A 19,711-nucleotide genomic window follows, 5' to 3' on the forward strand; every position below is an offset into this window, starting at 1 on the left:
GAGTTTTTCCACAACAGCTTCCTTCAGATGGTAGATTGTCGAAAATGTGATTCAAGTCTTAATTTATAAAATTGTTTGCTGTTTTAAGCTGCACTACCTCAAATTATCGGCAACTGTTTGTAGCATATTAAAATGGTTTATTTACTTGTTGATTGTCGTGCTTATTGGACGAATTTAACACATAAACACACGCAACCACACGCACAAGGCAATCAAGATGTGAGGAAACTACACCAAAAAAAAATCAACCATTTTGTCGATTATTCCCGCTCCTATTCTGCTCCCCCAAGGGCCAGCTATCGTCCAGCCCAGGGAAGTGATTCAATGAAATGATGATGACATTCGTAAATTATGTACAGTGATCAGGTAAAAGTATGATGTTGTCCACTGATACATGCCTATTAAGCGCACGATTGTTTACATGCCGAGGTAACAATCTGAAGGACTTTATCAGATTGTGCACTAACAGTACAGCAAGGAGGCAGCAACAGTAGCACCAGCGCCGCAGTGACACACTCGATTAAAGCGACACAGTTCACGCGCACGAAACGCACCGTCTCCCATCGCCTCACGAACGACGACGACGACGACCTTGCGAGCAGGAGAGCGAAGAGGGAATGGCACGCGGTACGATTGAATTAACTGCATTGAGGCAAAACAAAAACTTTATTAATCATTGAATTTCCAATTTAGATATTGCGTTAAAAATTCATCCATAATCTAATTTTGCCTGATCAATACACGCTATAAATAGCAACTGTGGCATTGTTTTGTTGTACGGCTCATCGATAGTGGGCTACCCTTTGGCGAGGCGTATTGTGATGTGTATGGGTTGCATTTTAAATTAAATGACAAAACACTGAAATGTGAAAGTTTCCACCGCCGTTCATCCCTATCGACTCTACCGTTTTGCACACAATGCAATGCAACCAGTGAATTATGCACACAACCTTTTGCCCAGTGACTACAGCTGGCAAAGAAAAGTGTTGCTGCTATCCATGTTGTTATCCTTGCATGGCGAGAATAGTAAATCAATTGTTTAACTTTGGAAAGTTTGTTGTTATCCGCTTGCAGTGCTCTAGTTGCATCTTTTAGTGTACAATGCAGTGTGTGCATGTGCAAAGATGAGAAGCTGCTTCATACATAATTTGAAAACTCATTCAACATCACAAACACTTTTTAAGCGAGCCTTTGACTGTATATTTGCGAAAATGTACAGTCTTGTGAAGGACGCACTGCAACCCACTATCCAGTTCGAATCCCATCGCAGAACTATCCTCTCAAACGCAGGATGAAGTATTCTGACTTTAGTCCAGTCCTTTAAAGTGCATCCTGGACCAACAACGATTGTTGGGCTATCGATAAAAAGGATGAATTTGCATTAGATACATCTGTTCGCAGCGCTTAAAATCCACTTGCTAAGCTTACTCCACTCCGGTGGCTTTGTTAAAACACCTCATAGCTGTTTTAAAGCTGATTAAAAGCTACCTTTAATTTCTCTGCAAAGTAGAACGAAAAATTCCACTTGCCACTGTCACGATATTTGATCAATTTATTGCATTTTCTTACATTTTTCTTGTCCAATTTTTCCAACCCCAAACTCTTAGATGGCTTTTTAAATTCTGTTCCAACGCATTTTGTTCGGTTACGGTTCAAACATTACCCGAATGTCATACGGCGAGCCGTCAGGTCGCTGCTCGAACAACAACAAAAACTGCTCGACTCGCCCTGTCAGTGGCCCGTGCACGAATACTGCTGTACGGGTCGCCATCGCCACCAGTGGGAAAAAAAATAACAAAGCAATCCAGCAGCAGGGCGAACGCACAAAAAGAAACGAACAAAACGCTCGGCCCCGAAGGTGTACCAAATTTTCTCAAGTGAACTTTACATTTTCGAGCGATTGTTGAAATTTTCGTACGAAATTACTTGCGTAGCGTACAAATTGGTGTCAACGCGCATTTTGGTTCGTGCAAAACCTTCCGGCAGGCTGAAATTCGAAGTAACGCAAAATTGCGACGTTGTGAGCTACATTATTAAGCGTTTTCTCCTTGAGGTAATGAACTGCAAAAGATGGAGGTGCTACCGGGTTTGTTACATTCTTGCTTGTGTGCTGGTGTTGCAATACTGGTTAGGCGCCTGGGGGAGGGTCAATTGTGCATCCATGTTCCAGAGTAAAAAAATGGATTTCCAAAAATGTTACTAACGTTTCTGGACTAGTACCATTATTATTTTGTGACGGTAAGCAGGGCTGAATGGAAGAGATACTTGTCCACCAACAAGCGTCCTTCACCCCCTACGGTGTAAAGGCTATTCCAATTCACCTTGAGATAGTAAAAGCAGCGAAGCAACTTCAAGCAATGGAGGCAGTGACACGCAAACGAGAAGCGTACGGAATATCAAGTGTATTGTTTCACCCCCTCCCCACCGTCACTGTCCTAGAAAGGCATTATTATTATGAGCTTTGTTTTGGTAGAGGTGCAACAGAAGAGGAAGAAGACGTCATTTGGAAGAGTACGTTAGCCAACTGTTTATAATTAGTCGAAGGCGAAAGTAAACAAATAACGCATAACAAGTTGAAACACACACACAGACATATATACAGATACACTAGGCCAGATAGGTCTCGGCCTACATGACTCTTTTCGCCTACCAACCCCAGGGAGTTGCAGCACTGATGTGAATTCAAATATTCATTACATAAAATTGATAATAGTCTCTATTTCAGTAAACACCCACACAAACACACAAGCAAATCGTTTGCCGATCGGTCCTGCAAGCGACAGAGCAAATGAAAATGAAGATGCCCGACAACAACATCGGCGGCAGCAGCTCGAACACCTACACACACATCACCCTGCACGCGGGCAACGGGTTCAATCGGGGCGCTGGTGGCGGCGGCGGTGGAGGCGACGCAGAAACGGTGGCGGTCCGCAACACCGCGATCCCGTATCCGAACGATCCGTACGACTCGGACGGGGACAGCATGAGCACACCGCCCAACGAGGAAGCCACTGGCCCTGCGGACGACTTTGCCGAGTACATGTGGATGGAGAACGAGGACGAGTTCGACATGCAGGAGATGCAACGGCTAGAGGAGGAAGAGCTGATGGACCAGTGCATCGAGGCGATGATGATGGATGAGATGGCTTCGGCGGAGCGGATGGCCTCGACGGCGCTGGTAGGCAATGTGCCGAGAGAAAGGTAAGAGAGTGCGCGCGCCCGGGAAGCCACCGAAGCCCTTTCGGAGTTGCTGCATTGCCTCGTATCCTATCGTTATCGTGTCCTCCTGTATCCCATTCTCCTGCAGCGGTCTGATGAACATCCTGTCCAGCCTACAGCTCGACAAAGAGGGACAGCAGGGGCAGCAGACCCGCCAGCCCAAGGATGTGAACGTGGAGAAGTCGACGCTAAACCCACTGGCCGCCGAGTTTGTGCCATCGCTGCGTGCGCTCGTCGCTCCAACGTCCTACTGAAGCCACAGTCGGGCGGGAACAAGCATCGAAAAAGGTATGCAAATACTCACAAAGCGAGAAAAAAAGTGGAAAAGGGGCGATTTATTTTTTTTACGATTATAATTGCCTTATTCTTTGTACGACGAACGTGTGTAATGTGTAAGCGCATAATAACACAACCCCATAGAGAGCTAATACTGTTTAACTGTCCTTCCGCCGGTGGGGCTGCATTGGAATAAATGTGTTTGTGTGTGTGTGTGCGTAGAATTTGCGTTTACTTTTCAATGAAAAGTAACGATTCTCGAGTCATGCCACTTCCCAATTTTGCTGGTTACGAATTTCGCGCACACTGGGCAACATCGGTAGCCGATGCTTGCATCTGGGGGATGCCATTGTACTTACGAAGGGAACCAGATCCCTTCGTCCCGTCTGTTAGCTGTGTAATACGAACCCGTGTGTGGGTGTGTACTGGCGTTGGAAGTACACCGCTTAATAATAGAACGAATTTTGAACGCATTCGCTACCATCACCGAAACATACTGGTGATGGAAACATGCCGAGTGCTCACACAAACGCTTCCACCGTGGCAACGAACTTGAAGAATAATTATTAATTACATGGCTGTACTGGTTCCGCACGCCCCAGAGTGTACAATACTTACCTCCCCCCCCTTTGTTTTGGAGGCATAGGACTTTTAATCTGTTGTGTTAGTTGGTAAAGATTTATGGTGCAATGCGGAATCACCCCTCCTACTACACCTACCCGTTAAGAATAGGGAACCAAACAATGTGCTTAAATCGAAACCTTTACGGAACCGTCGTCGCGTATGTCTTGAGAAGAAAGTCCAACTTTTTTTTTTTTTTTGTATCGTGAGTTTGGGTAGTGTGCAAGTTCCTTTTTTATGTTTCAGCCATTTTTATTCTAACTTTTTTTTGTCTTTCGTAAAATATTTCCCCCGCAAAAAAAAACACACATATTTACATTTGCGCTCTCATCGGTTACGCTATTAGAGAAACGAAAGCGGTCGAACACAAAAAAAAGGTCCCGCGATTGCTTTCGGGAACCGATATTTCATCATTAGATCGTTGTTAGTGATTAGTTGTAAGCAGGCTACTGATACTACACAGGAACGCCACTAAAACTATAATAATTTACAAACAACAAAAACAAAAAAAGTATAAAAAGTCAACAAGAAAAGTCTGCTGTATGTGTTAGTATTATGATTGTTCGTGGCGTGGCGACAACTGGCAAGTGCAAACCCGGGTGTGCACGTTTGTTAGCGAAAGGGCGATCGAATTTGCCACAGGAATAGAACATTTCTTTCGTTACAAGAAAGGATGATGTTTCAACTGTGATACGATTATCGTTGATTCATATCCACTATCGGGATTAAGTCATTCAGGCATAAGTTTTGTTTCCCCCCCCCCCCCCCCCCCTCTTTTACCCGGTCTTTTGCGCGATGGTGGATGGCGCTACCGCGGTTGGTGCGGTTATGAAGGTTCTCTCTGTGTGTTTTGTCTCCTCATTTCATACAGAAAAACCACCGGTGGGACAGCACCACCGCGCACAGCACAGAAGAAGAGTTTCCGTTTGCATTTTACAATAGGATCGTATGGTCCGTTGTACTCTCATATAGAAAAAGGTGGTACAAATATCCGTCAGCTTTTTTTGTTTTGTTTTGTTTACAAATGATCGAATGAAATTTATGTTTTAATGTGTACAATTTTAGGTTCCGTACACAAGCAACCGTAAGAAAGCAACATGACACGACAATTAGTTCTAGTGCTGCAACAGCAAAACGAAAAAAATAAGATAAAATAAGCGCAAACAGTTTATTTAGAGCGAATCGAGATTTAAGTGTAACGAAATCCTAATTGTGTGATAGTTTAGAAAGAAATGGTCAAAACCGTGCAAAAAAAAATAAATAAATAAAAAAGACTGCATTAAAGTCTTCAAAGAAAGTGATGAGACGATGTTTTATTCACTGTTTAAAAGCAGTACCGGTACTGGATTGATTTGAATGTAATTATCCTTTTATTCGCGGTGTAACTCACTCTTCCGTTTATTAGTTAATGATAAATAGTAGTAAAATCAAACCTACTCTAACACGATGCTGATTTTACAACTTTGTCACTCTGTCTATCTTGGCTACGGTCAACAATCGGCAGCTGTGGGATGTAATGTTGTTCGTTGCCAGTTTCCAGTTTCCAGTTTCTAGTTTCCAGTTTCCGGGTTCTTCACTCCCTGTGTTCTCCAGTGTTTGATGACGGATCCGGGGGAAGCCTTTACGGTGCGCATTAATTTTGCTTTTCGTGGTTGATATCCGTGTAATCTTAAAAATACTTACCAGATGGTTGTGGATGAATGACTATTTGTCTTGTTTCAGTTTTGAACTCATCTATTACTTTAAATTATCTATATCGCACATGTCCTAAAGGCAGAGTCTTGTTTGCATTAAAATAATTACAAAGAATTGCTTTTAATGCAGTTGTCCCTTTCCCTACACACAGCTTATGTCTAACAAAATTTCTTAAAGTAAGTAATCCTTCGCTGTGTCGCGCTTACGACACATGCTGAATTGTGCGGCCAACTACATAATGATGGTTGGATTAATTGAGCGCCGACTGTTGCTCAATCAATAACATATTTTTCTGTTTGATTGCGGTGGCCGTATTATTGCCTAGTGAACATTTCGCACACGACTTCGTAATCACGCCTTACAGGCATTTCGACCGCGTGTCATTCACAGTTTTTCAACTGCACACAATGCGTAACACTATCTTATGCATAAATGTTATGAGCTAATTATTCTAAAACAACTTTATCGTCATTCATTTCTTCTGGTGGAGGTGGCTGTTGATGAACAGTAAACGTGCAAAGGGGTAAGATTTCGTCTCAAGCGTTCCTGTGGGATTGACACAATGTCCGAAACTTACCAGACTGTAGGGCACGGCTTTGCATCGGCTTCCGTTGTGCAGATACGTTATCTTGAGCGCGGCGGCCGCCGAATCTTTGCTCTGATAGTCAAGCACACACACTTCATTTCCAGGCGTTCCGACCGTTCTCATGAAAACGATATTTCCGCAAGACTTGAACGTTTCAAATATTTCCACCTCAGAATAGGCTGTAGAGAGTATGTGTATAAAGTAAAACAAACAAAAAAATAGCATCAATTGGGATTGGGCACATCGGCAATGTGAAGCAGTCGGCGGAGGCGACACACTCACGTCCATTACAGGTCACTCCTATGCCACGATTCGCACTCATTTTGTAGCGCGTCTCGTGGACAGTAACACGGATCAGGCGTCCCAGCACCGTCTTCAGATTTTGCTCCAGTGCCATGTAAGCCTGATACATGGTTTCGAACTTCACGATCATCGTTTTCGAATCAGGCGTGAAGGTTTTCGTTTCTGACACGAACTCAACTTTGCCATAGTGGCTGAAAAGCTTTGCGACGTACTGCTTGCTGGCTTTTTTCGGAAGATTGCTAACTTGCACGAATGGTCTTTCGGGCCAATTAGCCCGTTTGTAAGCGGGCGGATCCAGTCCGGTTTTGGCACGCTTGTTTTGTGCACTAGCTGCTGCAAAACTTTCTAGCAGCCGCTTCTGCACCTCCGAACCGTTGATAGAACCGGTGGAAGCAGATTTCCATTCATCCTCGTCATTGGTTGGAGTTGGCGATCTGGAACGAAACGATGGTGCCGGTGGAGGGGATGGTGCAGGTGGAATGTCATCATCGTCGTCGACATCCTGCTCGCCCGTCGGTGAATGCTCGCTGTCGATTGGGGCTGATTCCTGCAAGGGCGTCGCCACACCAGTATCGTTGGTCAGCACTACGAGCGTGTTCGATGGCGTCGAGGCTGATCGAGGTGGCAGGCTGCCCGGTTCGCTAGTGCTACGGTAGTAGTCCTCAATGATCGATAGCATCTGCAGCTGCTCCGGATACGTGAAGAGCGTAAAGCTGCTCAACTGCTGAAAACCGCTGTCTCCGTTGATGAGGTAACGAATTTTATCATCACCGCTCAGGGACAAAAAGTACGGGAAAGTGACGCATTGATTGACTATGTCGCGAACCAAGTTAAACTGATTCGCCATTGACAGCGAGGTGAAGTTTTTGCACTTGATCATTTGTGCTTCGACGGTTTGCATTAAACCTCGCATCCGCGGACTAATTTCCTGTCCGCCTAATTGCATCGGTCCACCAGACATGGGTCCAGCCGGTCTACTCATACCACCAGACATTGGTGGCGGTATCCAGCTACCGAGGCCACCTGGATTAGAAGGACCCATTGGTCCTATTGGTCCCATTGGTCCCATTGGTCCCATTGGTCCCATCGGTGTCATCGGTCCCATTGGTCTCATTGGACCCATCGGACCCATCGGACCCACCGGTCCCATTGGACGCATCGGTCTAGGCCCCATCGGAGCATTTTGCACCGGTCCGCTCCAAGGAGCGCCAGATGCAGCTCCCGGACCCACATTAGGGTTAATGGGAGCTGAATTTTGCATCATCCCCGGCGGCCCGTCGTTGGTCTGTGTACCTCCCATTCCCTGCTGAGGATTGTTCGAACCCGGCAGGGAAGATACAGTTACACAAAAGCGACCCACGCACATCACTTTCATTGCCCTCGCTTGACATTTCTCTTTGGCCATGCACACGATGGCTGCCTCCACCTTGGGACGGTATACATACTTGACGTCGCCTATCATACTGAACCGGTCGTAAATATCCTCATCGGCTATTTCTTCCGTGAGGTCGGTTACTTTCACACACAGTTTCGGATCATGCACGATACAGTGATCGGCCATCAGGATGACCAGCCGTCGCGAACACATGAACGAATTGTTGAGCTTGCAAACGCGCTTCGCTTCCAGCTTGGTTTCGAAGCTAAGGTAAGCGACACGGATCGGTGACGTGCTGTACTCTTTCAGCTCGCGCAAATTGATTACGGTCCCGTATTTTTTAAAATAATCTCTAAACTCTATCAAACCTTGCCTCGGCCCATAATTCCAAACCTGCACCTCGTTCCGGTAGTACTGCGGGTTGGGATTGCAGTACTGCGGGTTGAACGCCGTTGGCAGCAGCGACATGTTCTTGCGCTCCTCGATGTCGTTAATGTGCAGTAACATGTTTTCCTTGCGCGTCCGCCTTGGAGGAGTGCGTGTATCCGTGCTGCGAGGAGCGTACGTGGGAGTTACGTAGCGCTTTGCCGAGTACGGCCGTATCGCCACCGTCTCGCCAGCGACAAGCTTCAGTAGGTTAACATCCCGGGCCGCCTTCTCGGAGTCCATGCGGACAATTGTGTTGTAATTAACGGCATCGATGCGTTGTATGTATTCGACGCGCCCATGCTCGGAAAATGTTTCAAATATCTCGTCGTTAGTTATATCTGGAAGCATTTCAACATTCGATCAACAATCAATCGCTCATTTCCGCCCAACGGCAGTACTCACAAACACTCGTGCGCTGTATGATAACCGCTTGGTCCGAAGGGTTCGACGTGTACCCCAGCAACCGGTTGTACACCTCCATTCCAAAGCCCTGAAAGTTTAAAGGTGCGTGCAGAAATGCCGTCCGCGCCATCTTCGGATGCTGATAGGTGACGTAGCCAATGTTGGACATCACGCAGCTAGCCGATTTTTGCATCTCCCAGTCGACAATCTTCCCGAACCTGCCTAAAAATTCGACCACATCATCCTCCTCGGTGTTTCTGGGGATGTTGGTCACAAGCACTGCACAGAAAGAACATTTTTGAGAATTATGTTTGAGGTACTGTACTGTACTGCCATTTCTGGTGCGGCTTACTTACATGTAGTTTCATGTTCCGCGTCTGGATCGTAAACTAGATCCAGCTTGTCGCACTTGTCCCTGATGCTTGCATACGCTACGGCTTTTTTCTGCTCTAGAAACATACTGATTTTTCGCTTCACTTCTACGATGTAGGGTTCAATGCCCTTCAGCGACTTCTTCAGCTCCATTGCCGCCTTTATGGATGCGTTATCCTTAAAGGACACGTATGCATAGTTCTGCGATGGTTTTTGTACACATTCAACCGACCCAACTGCTTCAAAGTGTGCGTACAGGTCTTCCTCGGTGATGTCTGGGGAGAACGGACAGAAAGAACGTTGGGTTAGGTGTAAATCTAGGCTAGCAGTCGGTCGTGTTTTAAGGGTTTGCAAGCTACTTACGCTCGTTCAGATAGCGGACTACAACGGAGAGTAGTGGCGTGAAGAACGGTTCCGCTCTCGTGCTAGCGCAGAACAGCCGCTTTTCCTTGAACATTTGCTTACTCAAATCCAGTTCCTTTTCCCGACCCAAACTTTCAGCAAACTTTACGTACGCAATCTTTGTCGGACAGTAGGTACACTTGGCCAGTCGATACTCGAACCCGGTTATCTTTCCACAATCTTTGAGAAAGGTTCGTAACTCACCCTCCGTGGCAGATTTCGGCAAATTGCCGAAATAATATTCGTTTTTATTATTGTCTGCAAGGACAACCAGCAGCCGCCAGCAGAACGTGTTAGCAAATGTTTCGACCTTAAAAGGTGCAAATCGATACGGTGCACTTACCTTCCATGGTGTAGCTGTAAGTAAGAGCTAATTGGGCAGATTTTAGCGATCATTCGCCGATTTTACGACAAACTTACAGTACATTTATAGAATTTACATGCTGCACTATCAGGCGTACACCCCTTGTTTACGCTTTGCGGCCTGCGCCATTTGACAGATGTGACAGCTCGAACGCCGCTGGCTGTCATTTGTGAGGAAATTAGCAGCAAGCTGCTGGCTGCTGGTTCTATCTTTCTATCTTTTCGTGATGGATCCAAACGAAGTGGTGTATATTTCTAATATTCCCAAGCAAACGTCGCTGGCGGAACTGCACAGCTTCCTGCGGTCGTCGGGAAATGTCGTCGGCTCGACGTTCATGCGTGAAAATCGAAATGATTGCCGCACCAAGATCGCCTTTGTTTTGTTCGAGAATGAAGACCAAGCGCTGGAAGCATGCAACCTGGACCAAACGCTGTTTCAGTCGCATCGGTTGAGCGTGCTGCTGTCCAATGACGACCGAAAGTTTCTTGCCGGCTTTACAATAGTGATACAAAACACGTCCTCTGGTAAGTTCCGCTTCCGGCGTACTGCTGCTTTCCTTTTCGACCCTATCACACAGTGTGTTCCCTCTCCACTTTATCCTCTACGCTACGCCGCACAGAGACGAGCGAAGAGGATCTGTTCGAAGCCTGCTGCAGGTACGGAAATGTGGAAGCCGTACAGATCCCTACCAATTACTACGCGTTCGTCGGGTTTGCTGAACGATCTGCGGCTCATGCGGCGCAACGGAAGCTAGACAATTCTATGCTCAAGGGCCAGCAGGTCTCGGTGAAGGTGCTGGACGAGGATGTGCGCGTGCGGCTGGAAGATTTGGACAGCTACAAAACGCCGCGCGTGTACAACGAGCTGCTGCGCGCGAAGCAGCAGTACTTTGATAATCAGCAACCGAGCAGAGGCAACAATCAGAACAACCGAATGAATCAAGATCAAGATCAGGATCAGTATCACGACCAGCAGCACTACGACAACGTAGACGATGACTCAATGGGACAGTTCAACCAGAATGAGGATGATTATGATCCGTCCATGGATCAGCAGCAGGATAATCAGCAGTGTTTTGAGGAAGAATACAGTCCTTTGCTCGTTTACCGGCGTGATGTGCGCTTTGGAAAGCTCCGATTTAAAGCCGCCAACAAAACGTCGGGTAGGTAGCAGTATTTCTATGTAACCCGGCGCACCGTAATCCAATTGTTGTATTTCAGTGAAAGTGGAAAATATTCCACGAGACGTTTACGACGAAGATGTCGTTATATTCTTTCAAAAATTCGGCCCAATCGTAAGCATCGAGCGCGGCATATGTCTAAACGCGGTGTTTACGAAGGTTTACATGATCACGTACGAGAACGAAGAATCGCAGCAGCGTGCGATCAATTGCTTTTGCCGCCAGGTAGTTCTGTCCAACATTACCTGCACCGTTTTCACCATGATTCCCGGGGAAGCACTGTATCCGGTTAAAAATCAGAGCGTGCTGATCAATTATGTGCCAACCTGTAAGTTGATGTCATCGGATCGATACGATACGCTCGGTGGGATGAGGTTTTAATGTTACCGTGTGCTTCATTCACTCGCTAGATGTATTTTTCGATGAGATCGTGCAGGCATTCGCCGACGTCGGGAACGTGCTGTACGTAGAGAAAATGGTGCGCAACAATGGTCCGACGATCGTGCACTTTACGCACCCGATCAGCATGGCCGAGGCGTGCCAAATCAACTGCATCGCAGGCTATACGGTTTTCGCTATGCCGGTAAGCCAGAAGGATTTTCAGCGATTCGTTTCCAGTTGCGCTTCCCTGAAGAAAGCCGCCAAGGGAAAGGTACATGGAACGTCAAAGTTCGACTATCTGCATGACATTGAAGCGAAGGAGGAGCAGGAAAAAATGGACAATATCATTTTCAAGACAGCACACAATCCCCACTATCGCAATCCCAACCCAAACAAATACAGTTTTGAAGGTAAGCGAAAGATGTCAGGGAGTAAAGTAGTAGTTTGGCAGTTCTAAATGCAGTGTTTTGTGATGTTTGTTTACAGTGGTTCTTTACAACTGTCCCAAGAATATGAAGCTAGCAGCGCTGAAGCAATACTTTAATCGTGCCGGCGAAGTGTTGGCCATGCGCCATGAAACTAGCAGATATGATCCGAACACATGGAAGGTGTACGTCAGCTTCGCCAACTATCTGGAGGCGTATCGAGCCATCCGGCTGAAGGGTAAGTTAGGTGGAGAACTGATCTTCAAACACATCGCTGCGGAAAGCCCAAAGCTCGACTGCGTCGAAGGCATAATGGTGAAAGTTCTCACAGGTAAGTCTAATCCAGTTGAACGTATTGTGAACGGAGTGGAATGTCGTGTGGATATTTCATTTGGTGTTCATTTGGTCATAATCGAAAACAAACCCGTAGCTGACACATTACATTGATCATTAGCGTTAGCGGACGGTAAAGCATATATTATTAACAAAACTATTTCTAATGTATCCGTTAGAGGAAAATATTAGCGTGGCACGAGTCACGCGCGGCTTTCTTGGATGCGGCGGGTTGTATTTTGCCGAAAAAGTAGGTTTAAATGAATTCGTCATCATCTTTCGAGACCTTAAAGGAGCCCGTATAGCGTGTGGGGTAAGGGCTATCGACCATCACCCAGTTGAAGTTTGCTGTAAGTTGACACAAAAAAAAACAACAACCAACCACCAGAACTATTCCCAGTTGCTGTCCGCACAAGGATGTCGCAGTCTTGTCTTAGTGCATAGATCCTTCCCGGTCACTAATGCCAACCGTGCTTAACTGTAAACTCACCCGAAAAATACAGGCCTGAAAGATGTGCTGAAACAGAATGGATTTAAAAAAGGCGGCCCAGGCGCTCAGTTGGACGACGTGGATGATGTGAAGCGGCGACCCCGCGTATTGCTTTCGGATATATTTGCCGACAAGGAAGTAGAAGACAACCCCCCGAAGCAGCAAAAGCCTCCAATGCAGGAACCGGTAAAGGTGGAAATAAAAAATGCACCCAGTGAATCACCCAAGGCGTCGACGAGCGGTGCTCCTCCCCCGCTGGCACCGGACGCAACATCGGCTGATCTCCGGAAGGTGATAGCAGAAAGGCGCAGCATCAAATCGGAATGTCAGGATAAGCTCAGCGATCTGGAAGAGATGGAACGCTACATTAAGCAAAAGGAGCAGGAGATCCAGCGTAGGCTGCAAAAGCTGGAGCAGGATGAAGCGAACGTAACGGCGTTGCTACCCTCTACCAGCTCGAAGCGCCAAAAATCGCCGGAAGGAAAGGGAAAGGACTCAACAAGCAGCAGCAGCAGCCACAGCCGAGCCGAGCAGAGCAGCAGTAGAAGTAAACGCATTTCGCCGGCTCGATCGGACAGTGCGTCCACCAGCCAACGGATCAGCACGCACACGACGACGACGGCGACAGTTAGCAGCATTCCCACAACCTACCCAGCTGGAAAAATGATGTTTCCGGACCAGATGCGCTCCGTTTCTCCGTCGGACCGCTTGGCGCACGAGCGCTATATGCAGATACGGGTGGAAAAAATCGCCATCACGCAAGAGCTGGATTCGCTGCGCCAACGCTTTGACTACCGCAAGGGATCGCGGGTCGATGCGTTGCGCGATCTGCTTGCCGGGCTGAACCGTGAGCAGCGGGAAATACAGATACAGCTGGAGGCCAAGTGGCGCTTCAGAATGCCGGAAGATGTCAACTACGCGGGAAGCTCATTCGATGCTTCACCATCACCACCGGCAAGGCGGCAAAATGTTCGATCACGCTCGCGCTCACCACGCCGTTCACCCCGTCGTTCACCCCGTCGTTCACCTCAACGTTCATACCACCGTTCGCCCTACCGTGCACAGTCACGTTCGCGCTCTCCGTCACCGCGCAATTATGGTCGCTCGCGATCACGCTCCCGATCACGCTCGCGGTCTCGCCGTTCGCGCCAGCTGACCCGGTCCCGGACGCGATCGCCCGTGCGCTGGTCGCGAACTTCCCGTTCGCCTTCTCCCCAGTTCTACCGCCAGAGGCGGCGCCGTTCAAGGACCCCATCCAGAGAGGCCCGGCCGCCGTCAGAACCAAGGCGAGGATATTCCTTGGAACGGGACATGTACAACATTGGACGCTATAACACGAAGCATCAGAAGCACACGGTTTTCGTCGGCAACGTTAACAGCAAGATGTCGGAAAGAGAGATTGAGGACATATTTGCCCGCTACGGGCGTCTGGAGAATGTGGACTTTGCGCGCCGTAAACGGTTCGGCGAAGTGTACTTCAACTACTCCAACCGCGACCATGCCTTCAAAGCGCTGGAGATGAACAACGTCAAAATAATGGGACGCCGTCTGCGCGTCTCGTTCAATTCGGAAAAACCGATCCACCGAGAGGGATACACAATCTACTACACCATGAGGCAACGTAAGTATTTGAACCGAAATCTTTCCCCTGCTCTACCCCGGCCGGCCCTCCTTCTCCTAGTCTCGCGTGAAGATGGTTATTTGGCAGAAACAAATATGTGATATATACTCCCTCCCTCCATTTTGCGGTTCCTTACCGTCTTCTCTTACAGCGACCGACGAACAGACAATTTATCAATCATATGAATCGTACGGCGAGATTGATTTCATTTGGTACCCCGATAACGGGTTGTTTGGTACCATTACTTTCCGGCGGGCCGAATCTGCCACGGAGGCACTTGCAGTGAATGAGCTCAGCGATGGAACAACTATTCGTCCTAAACCTTTCATTGACAAAGTTAGGCACGTCCAATAAGCTTGCGTGGACGCGTAAAATTAAACACTGCGACATGGACGGCGCACAGTAAGCAACATCATGGTTTTATCATCGATATTCTGTCATTCTAACAGTAGCAAACACTTCTGACATGTAAGTGGCGGAATTTAGAGATACGGCTCAAGAAATTATTTGACCGTAAAAGTTATTGCAACACGAGTTTGCAATAAAAACACGTAAACATTGTCGCTTAAACCAAGCGAAGAACAAATTGAACACTTACTGGTGGTAAAAACAACATTATCGTTGCAGTGGAATATTAAAACCGCCACGGAAACGTCCGTGATTTTATTATTGCTGTAACTATAAAGGACAAATCTTTCGGAAACATTGAAATTAATGTTACATTGCTTTCGTTTTATATACTTTTTTTTGTTTCAATTCACACAACAAATAATTTTCTAAAGTATCGCAAGCAACGATGTTAAATTGTCTCAGAAGGTTTCCGGGGAAGAGATGTTTTACGATGTATTTCTTTCAATATTTCTCGTTCAGAGAGAGAGAGTGAGAGAAGACAGGAAAACAGATGCTTTAAAGAAGCTACAATTTCACATCTTTTATTCCTTTCGCTCAATTATCAAGGTTCGCGTGTATTAGAGATAGTAGAGAAAAATCATGTCGTTTACAAACTAAATTGCTACGTTGTAAATATCTCCCTTTGTTGTTTTTTTTCTTCGTTTTACTTATTTGTCGAGAAACAGTTGCAAAATACACATTTGTACTCCTCACACACCGCACAGTTTCAGCAAAAAACACCGGTTGCGACCGAAAATATCGAGTTAGAATTGAGTTAGGTTTAGAATGAGATTTTTATTTGCGACCCCTTTTTCTTCGCACTCCAGAAAAGAGAGATAGAGAGAGAGAGTATTCGCTAGCATTAAGATTAATATCATTTGAACGATAGTGGTTTAAAATTGGGAAAAAGTCAGGCATTTTTTAAGCAGCAAAAATTGTACCATTAGCAACGGGCAGATTTCGCTCGTGGCGTGGTGGTGTACACTGGAGTGTTTGGGTTTTGGAGTTGGAAAGCAGTAATGCCCACTTAGATGACTAGTATCGACAATTGTCCGCGAAAAATAATATGTTTAGTTGCCGCCGTGTTGGAATTACTAACCACATCTACACGAAACTGAGATGCAAACGCAACTGATAAATACTAACGCATTTCTGTGGACACGCGACACGGCAACCTTTTGAAATGTGTGCAGAATAAATTTAATACTTTCACAATACTTGTGAGCAGCAGGTTTCGCTGCCAAACATACACAACCAGTTATGGAAAAAGAATAAATAGATTTAAAAACACATCTTCAGGAATATTTCGTTCCTAAAGCAAACATATAATCATAATTACTCGGTCATGGAACAACATACACAAAAACTATATATAAAATACGTAAAAAAAATGTTTTGTGTTTTGCAACACACACTGCACACAAAATAAGTTAATTAACGAAAAAAAAAAGAGAAAAATGTAACGTTTCTCGCGTTTCTAGAGCTTGTCGATGTGTCGTGTTTTGTTTTTCGTTCAAAGGCTCTTGATGTGCTTGGAACGTTTGACCAGAATAGAGCACGCAGTAAGACCGTTGGAAAACTTGCCCAGCTCGGACATGTACAGCATCTGGCGTGGAGCGTCAATTTTCTGCGACAAAATCTGGGAAGATTGCAGGAAAAACGAAAAGCGTTAGCTCGTACGACAGTGCCACCGGTCAACAGAGTAGCGTCGGTGAGGCCCCATTCCTATTACCTGCGTCGAGACTGGAATTTCGTCCACGGATCGCGTGACGAGTGTGCCGTTGATGTACAGCACATTAGCTGCTGTCTCCTCCTGTAGCGTCAGCGTGTGGTACGTAAACGTTGCTTCCCTTTCGATCCGTTTCAAGATCTCTTGCGACTCCTTGCTCCGACTGACGCAGAGTACGTCGGGTCCTCCCATGGACACGTAATACTTGAGATGGTGATGTTCAGTTACCTGGCGAAAACGAGAATAGACAAACGGTTAACTTGTGACCGCCGGTTTTGATGTACTGCCGCAGAGCGAATAATGTAAAATCACTTGTAAGCAGATACTCAAGCTGCGCTGGTGTTGCAGTGCGTCAAATTAGCCAGGGCACAAATTATCAAACTATTTTAAAATTTGCAAAAAAGCAGACTACTGCTGGCGTAGTTGAGAAAGTGCTCGATAAAATAAAAAAAACACATATAAAAGAAATGCACTGAAAAAACAAGTCATTTCAACCATTTCAAATTGATGCACTTGTAAAGTTACAACACCACCAAACATCAAGCTAGAAGAGGATCCTTCTATTTAGAAAAGAATTTAAAAAGCAACAATGCTAAAATTAGTAATCATGCATAAACAACGTGTAAAGGAGGACGCCTGACATCCGTATGAGTCCGTTTCGGTAAGTTGACCAAAGTAGCAGCTTTCTTAGGTGCAAATGAAACTGGCCATTATCGGACCAAAGCAAGCAAAACCATCGTGCGATCTGTGTTCTACTGATAACGCATAATATAAATCGTAAGCGCTGCGGGTACACATGGGTATGTTGGAAGTACACAATGCTTTGGAACGAACATATGCAGAGAATAAAGTTTAAATAACGGAAAAAGAAAAATTAGCTTTGCTTTTGTGTGTTTTTTTTGTGTTCTGTTTTTGTGGCAAATACACGAGAGCATAGTGTAACGTATCAACCTGAATGACTCCACTGACTAAATCCAACGTAATAGGATTCACCACTTCGTCTACGTCTTCTACCTATTTGATATACAGTGGTGCACACAGGTGCGATTCGATTCCGCAGATTGCATATACACAACGAATCAGTTGGGAAGCAAGGACAGTGTGTAAAATGTAAGGATCAGAATAATTTGGTGGAGATGGTGGTTGGCAAAGAGAGAAAAAGAGAAAGAGAAGTGAAAGTGAGAGAAGGGAAGTATAGTAAATAAAAAGGTGAGTAATAAAGGTGATGAACAACAAGCGGTTCCGAGGTAAATGGTATCTTTTACAGATGGAGTCGCGATTCATTCGTCATTGCAGTCCGTATTGCAGCATTCGTTCGATGGTCGTAAATATAATCTTTTAAACAAAAATAAAACTGTACAAGTTCAGACACACGAGCGAAACGAACATCGGTCTAATATCACTTGAGCGAAGGCGAAATTCTGTTTAGCAATTCTACACAATGATGATACACACAAATGAAGATGTAAGCTCTAGTGCCAACAACGACGATGGGCGGTCATATATATGTATGTACACTAATGCCTTAACGCGATCATTTGACACAATTTAGAGGTACAGGCTATTATAGAGTCAGTTAGAAATTAGACGAAAAATCACAAGGTGTGTAAGGATCGGAAAACACATACAGCACTGAGATCAGAGGTAAATGGAATGTGTACACAACCGCACATTACGTCCCGCTAGCCAGTACCTTAATCGGAACACAGGGATACTCGGGAAAGGCGGCCGCCACAGCGCGAGCACCGGCCTCGTTGGTCCACTTGCTGAGTCCGACGAAAAACTCGCGCCCAGTGAACAGCACGTCGCCCCCGTCCAGTCTAGCGTTTGGATCGGCTATTTCAGCCAGTGGAAGATCCAGTTCCTTCTTCAGTACAGCCCGTACCGCTTCGACCTGCAATTGTGTAGCATACCGAATCGAACCAAGAAGCGTGTTTAGATTGCTAGCAAAGGGTTTAGGAGATCGATTTACTAACTTCCTGCAACCGATGGGGATCGCCGGGCCGGCAAATTAAAGCGATTCCATTGCAAACGACGGCGCAGTCCTCGACGAACGGACATTCGGGTAAATTTTCGTCCGGCGGCAGTTCGATCACGTCCAACCCTAGGTCACGTAACATCTTTACATAGCTTTCATGCTGCAATTTTGCCTCTTCTAGATCTATTTCTCCCCGTGTTCTTAGCGATAGTGGAATTCTGTGAGGATTGGGGGGAAAAAACAAACATACATTACACACAGTTGAGCTGGTAGGCCTATAACCTCGTTATAGGATGGCTTTTCACGCGACACATTTGGAAGAATGGGCGTTGGATGTACGGTTTGATTGAGCAAATCGAGCAAAACAATTAGCCTTTGCACTGCATGATTTGATCCCCCGGGGGTCTCAGACACATGAGAGCTGGACCCCACCTTTTTTCGCTGCTGGCAAAGAGCGCAGTACATACCTGGCAGTGATTGCGTGTGTATAGCGAAAGGGTGACGCCATGCCTAACTAAATATGATTTCACGTTGACCAAATTAGTACCGTACCGGACAAATGATGGAGCTACTGGGGCTACCGATGGGTGGACTATGAGCACATTTAATATACAAAAACAACACACAAAAGCGCACACACACACACACGCAGTCTACACCTTCGGTCCTACTCGGGAAGAATGGTAATTGGAAGGGAGGGAGTGAGTACACGAAATAAAACTGCACACTCAACGGACGAACATTCGGCACACCCAGGCCACGGCCACTACTTTACCAATCGATTAGCCTGATTGCCTCGAAGAATTGTGAGCTGTGGTTCGGAGCTGTGGTTCGCCAAAAGTTGTTAATTTGTTGACAGCACGACGCTGTTTTCATGCCGCTGTTTGACAACGTAAACATACAGGGTGTAGCAGCACGTGCGTGCTTGCAGTGTCCTGCGGGAACAGTGTGCTGTAAACTTACGGCGCGCATATTATGAATGAAATCTTGCAAGTGCTGGCTGTATGGTGATGTGAAAGTGTAAAGAAAAAATCAGTCCATATTTCCACTGCCCCAAATCAGGGACAAATGTAGTGTTGCAAATAGTTCAAAAATATTATTTGAAACCCGGGGCAACGACATAAGCTCTTCGCACACTGT

At 46.1% G+C, this 19,711-nt stretch overlaps 4 protein-coding genes across 7 annotated transcripts; 2 read left to right on the forward strand and 2 right to left on the reverse strand.

Moving 5' to 3' along the window:
- The first annotated feature begins 1,748 nt into the window (after window positions 1-1,748).
- LOC120948306 (polyadenylate-binding protein-interacting protein 2B) lies at window positions 1,749-5,417 on the forward strand. 2 transcript variants are annotated; one of them, XM_040364487.2, is made up of 3 exons: window positions 1,749-2,053; window positions 2,714-3,201; window positions 3,308-5,417. In XM_040364487.2, exons 2-3 carry the CDS (start codon window positions 2,789-2,791, stop codon window positions 3,471-3,473), a joined length of 579 nt encoding a protein of 192 aa, XP_040220421.1. In that variant the 5' UTR covers window positions 1,749-2,053; window positions 2,714-2,788; the 3' UTR covers window positions 3,474-5,417. The 2 variants fall into 2 exon arrangements, with proteins under 2 accessions (XP_040220421.1, XP_040220420.1); XM_040364486.2 differs by having other exon boundaries at window positions 2,726-3,201.
- On the reverse strand, window positions 4,873-10,165 carry LOC120948300 (uncharacterized). Of its 2 annotated transcripts, XM_040364473.2 has the most exons (7): window positions 10,024-10,164; window positions 9,642-9,938; window positions 9,263-9,553; window positions 8,907-9,185; window positions 6,680-8,842; window positions 6,389-6,576; window positions 4,873-6,305 (listed from the first exon to the last, which is right to left on the reverse strand). In XM_040364473.2, exons 1-7 carry the CDS (start codon window positions 10,028-10,030, stop codon window positions 6,258-6,260), a joined length of 3,273 nt encoding a protein of 1,090 aa, XP_040220407.2. In that variant the 5' UTR covers window positions 10,031-10,164; the 3' UTR covers window positions 4,873-6,257. The 2 variants fall into 2 exon arrangements, with proteins under 2 accessions (XP_040220407.2, XP_040220406.2); XM_040364472.2 differs by having other exon boundaries at window positions 4,873-6,576; window positions 10,024-10,165.
- A 49-nt stretch (window positions 10,166-10,214) lies between these two features.
- LOC120948299 (uncharacterized) lies at window positions 10,215-16,156 on the forward strand. The gene is made up of 8 exons (XM_040364471.2): window positions 10,215-10,568; window positions 10,664-11,206; window positions 11,265-11,552; window positions 11,635-12,015; window positions 12,092-12,361; window positions 12,543-12,713; window positions 12,867-14,474; window positions 14,626-16,156. The coding sequence occupies exons 1-8, from the start codon at window positions 10,271-10,273 to the stop codon at window positions 14,826-14,828; spliced, it is 3,762 nt and encodes a 1,253-aa protein (XP_040220405.2). The 5' UTR covers window positions 10,215-10,270; the 3' UTR covers window positions 14,829-16,156.
- On the reverse strand, window positions 15,377-19,456 carry LOC120948305 (N(G),N(G)-dimethylarginine dimethylaminohydrolase 1). Of its 2 annotated transcripts, XM_040364483.2 has the most exons (6): window positions 19,039-19,456; window positions 18,570-18,789; window positions 18,287-18,487; window positions 17,545-17,607; window positions 16,597-16,821; window positions 15,377-16,503 (listed from the first exon to the last, which is right to left on the reverse strand). In XM_040364483.2, the coding sequence occupies exons 1-6, from the start codon at window positions 19,077-19,079 to the stop codon at window positions 16,378-16,380; spliced, it is 876 nt and encodes a 291-aa protein (XP_040220417.1). In that variant the 5' UTR covers window positions 19,080-19,456; the 3' UTR covers window positions 15,377-16,377. The 2 variants fall into 2 exon arrangements, with proteins under 2 accessions (XP_040220417.1, XP_040220419.1); XM_040364485.2 differs by lacking the exon at window positions 17,545-17,607 and having other exon boundaries at window positions 19,039-19,453.
- Window positions 19,457-19,711: the final 255 nt, after the last annotated feature.

This window comes from Anopheles coluzzii, chromosome 2, assembly GCF_943734685.1.
Source record: "Anopheles coluzzii chromosome 2, AcolN3, whole genome shotgun sequence".
In the NCBI taxonomy this organism is placed as follows: Eukaryota; Metazoa; Arthropoda; class Insecta; order Diptera; family Culicidae; genus Anopheles; species Anopheles coluzzii.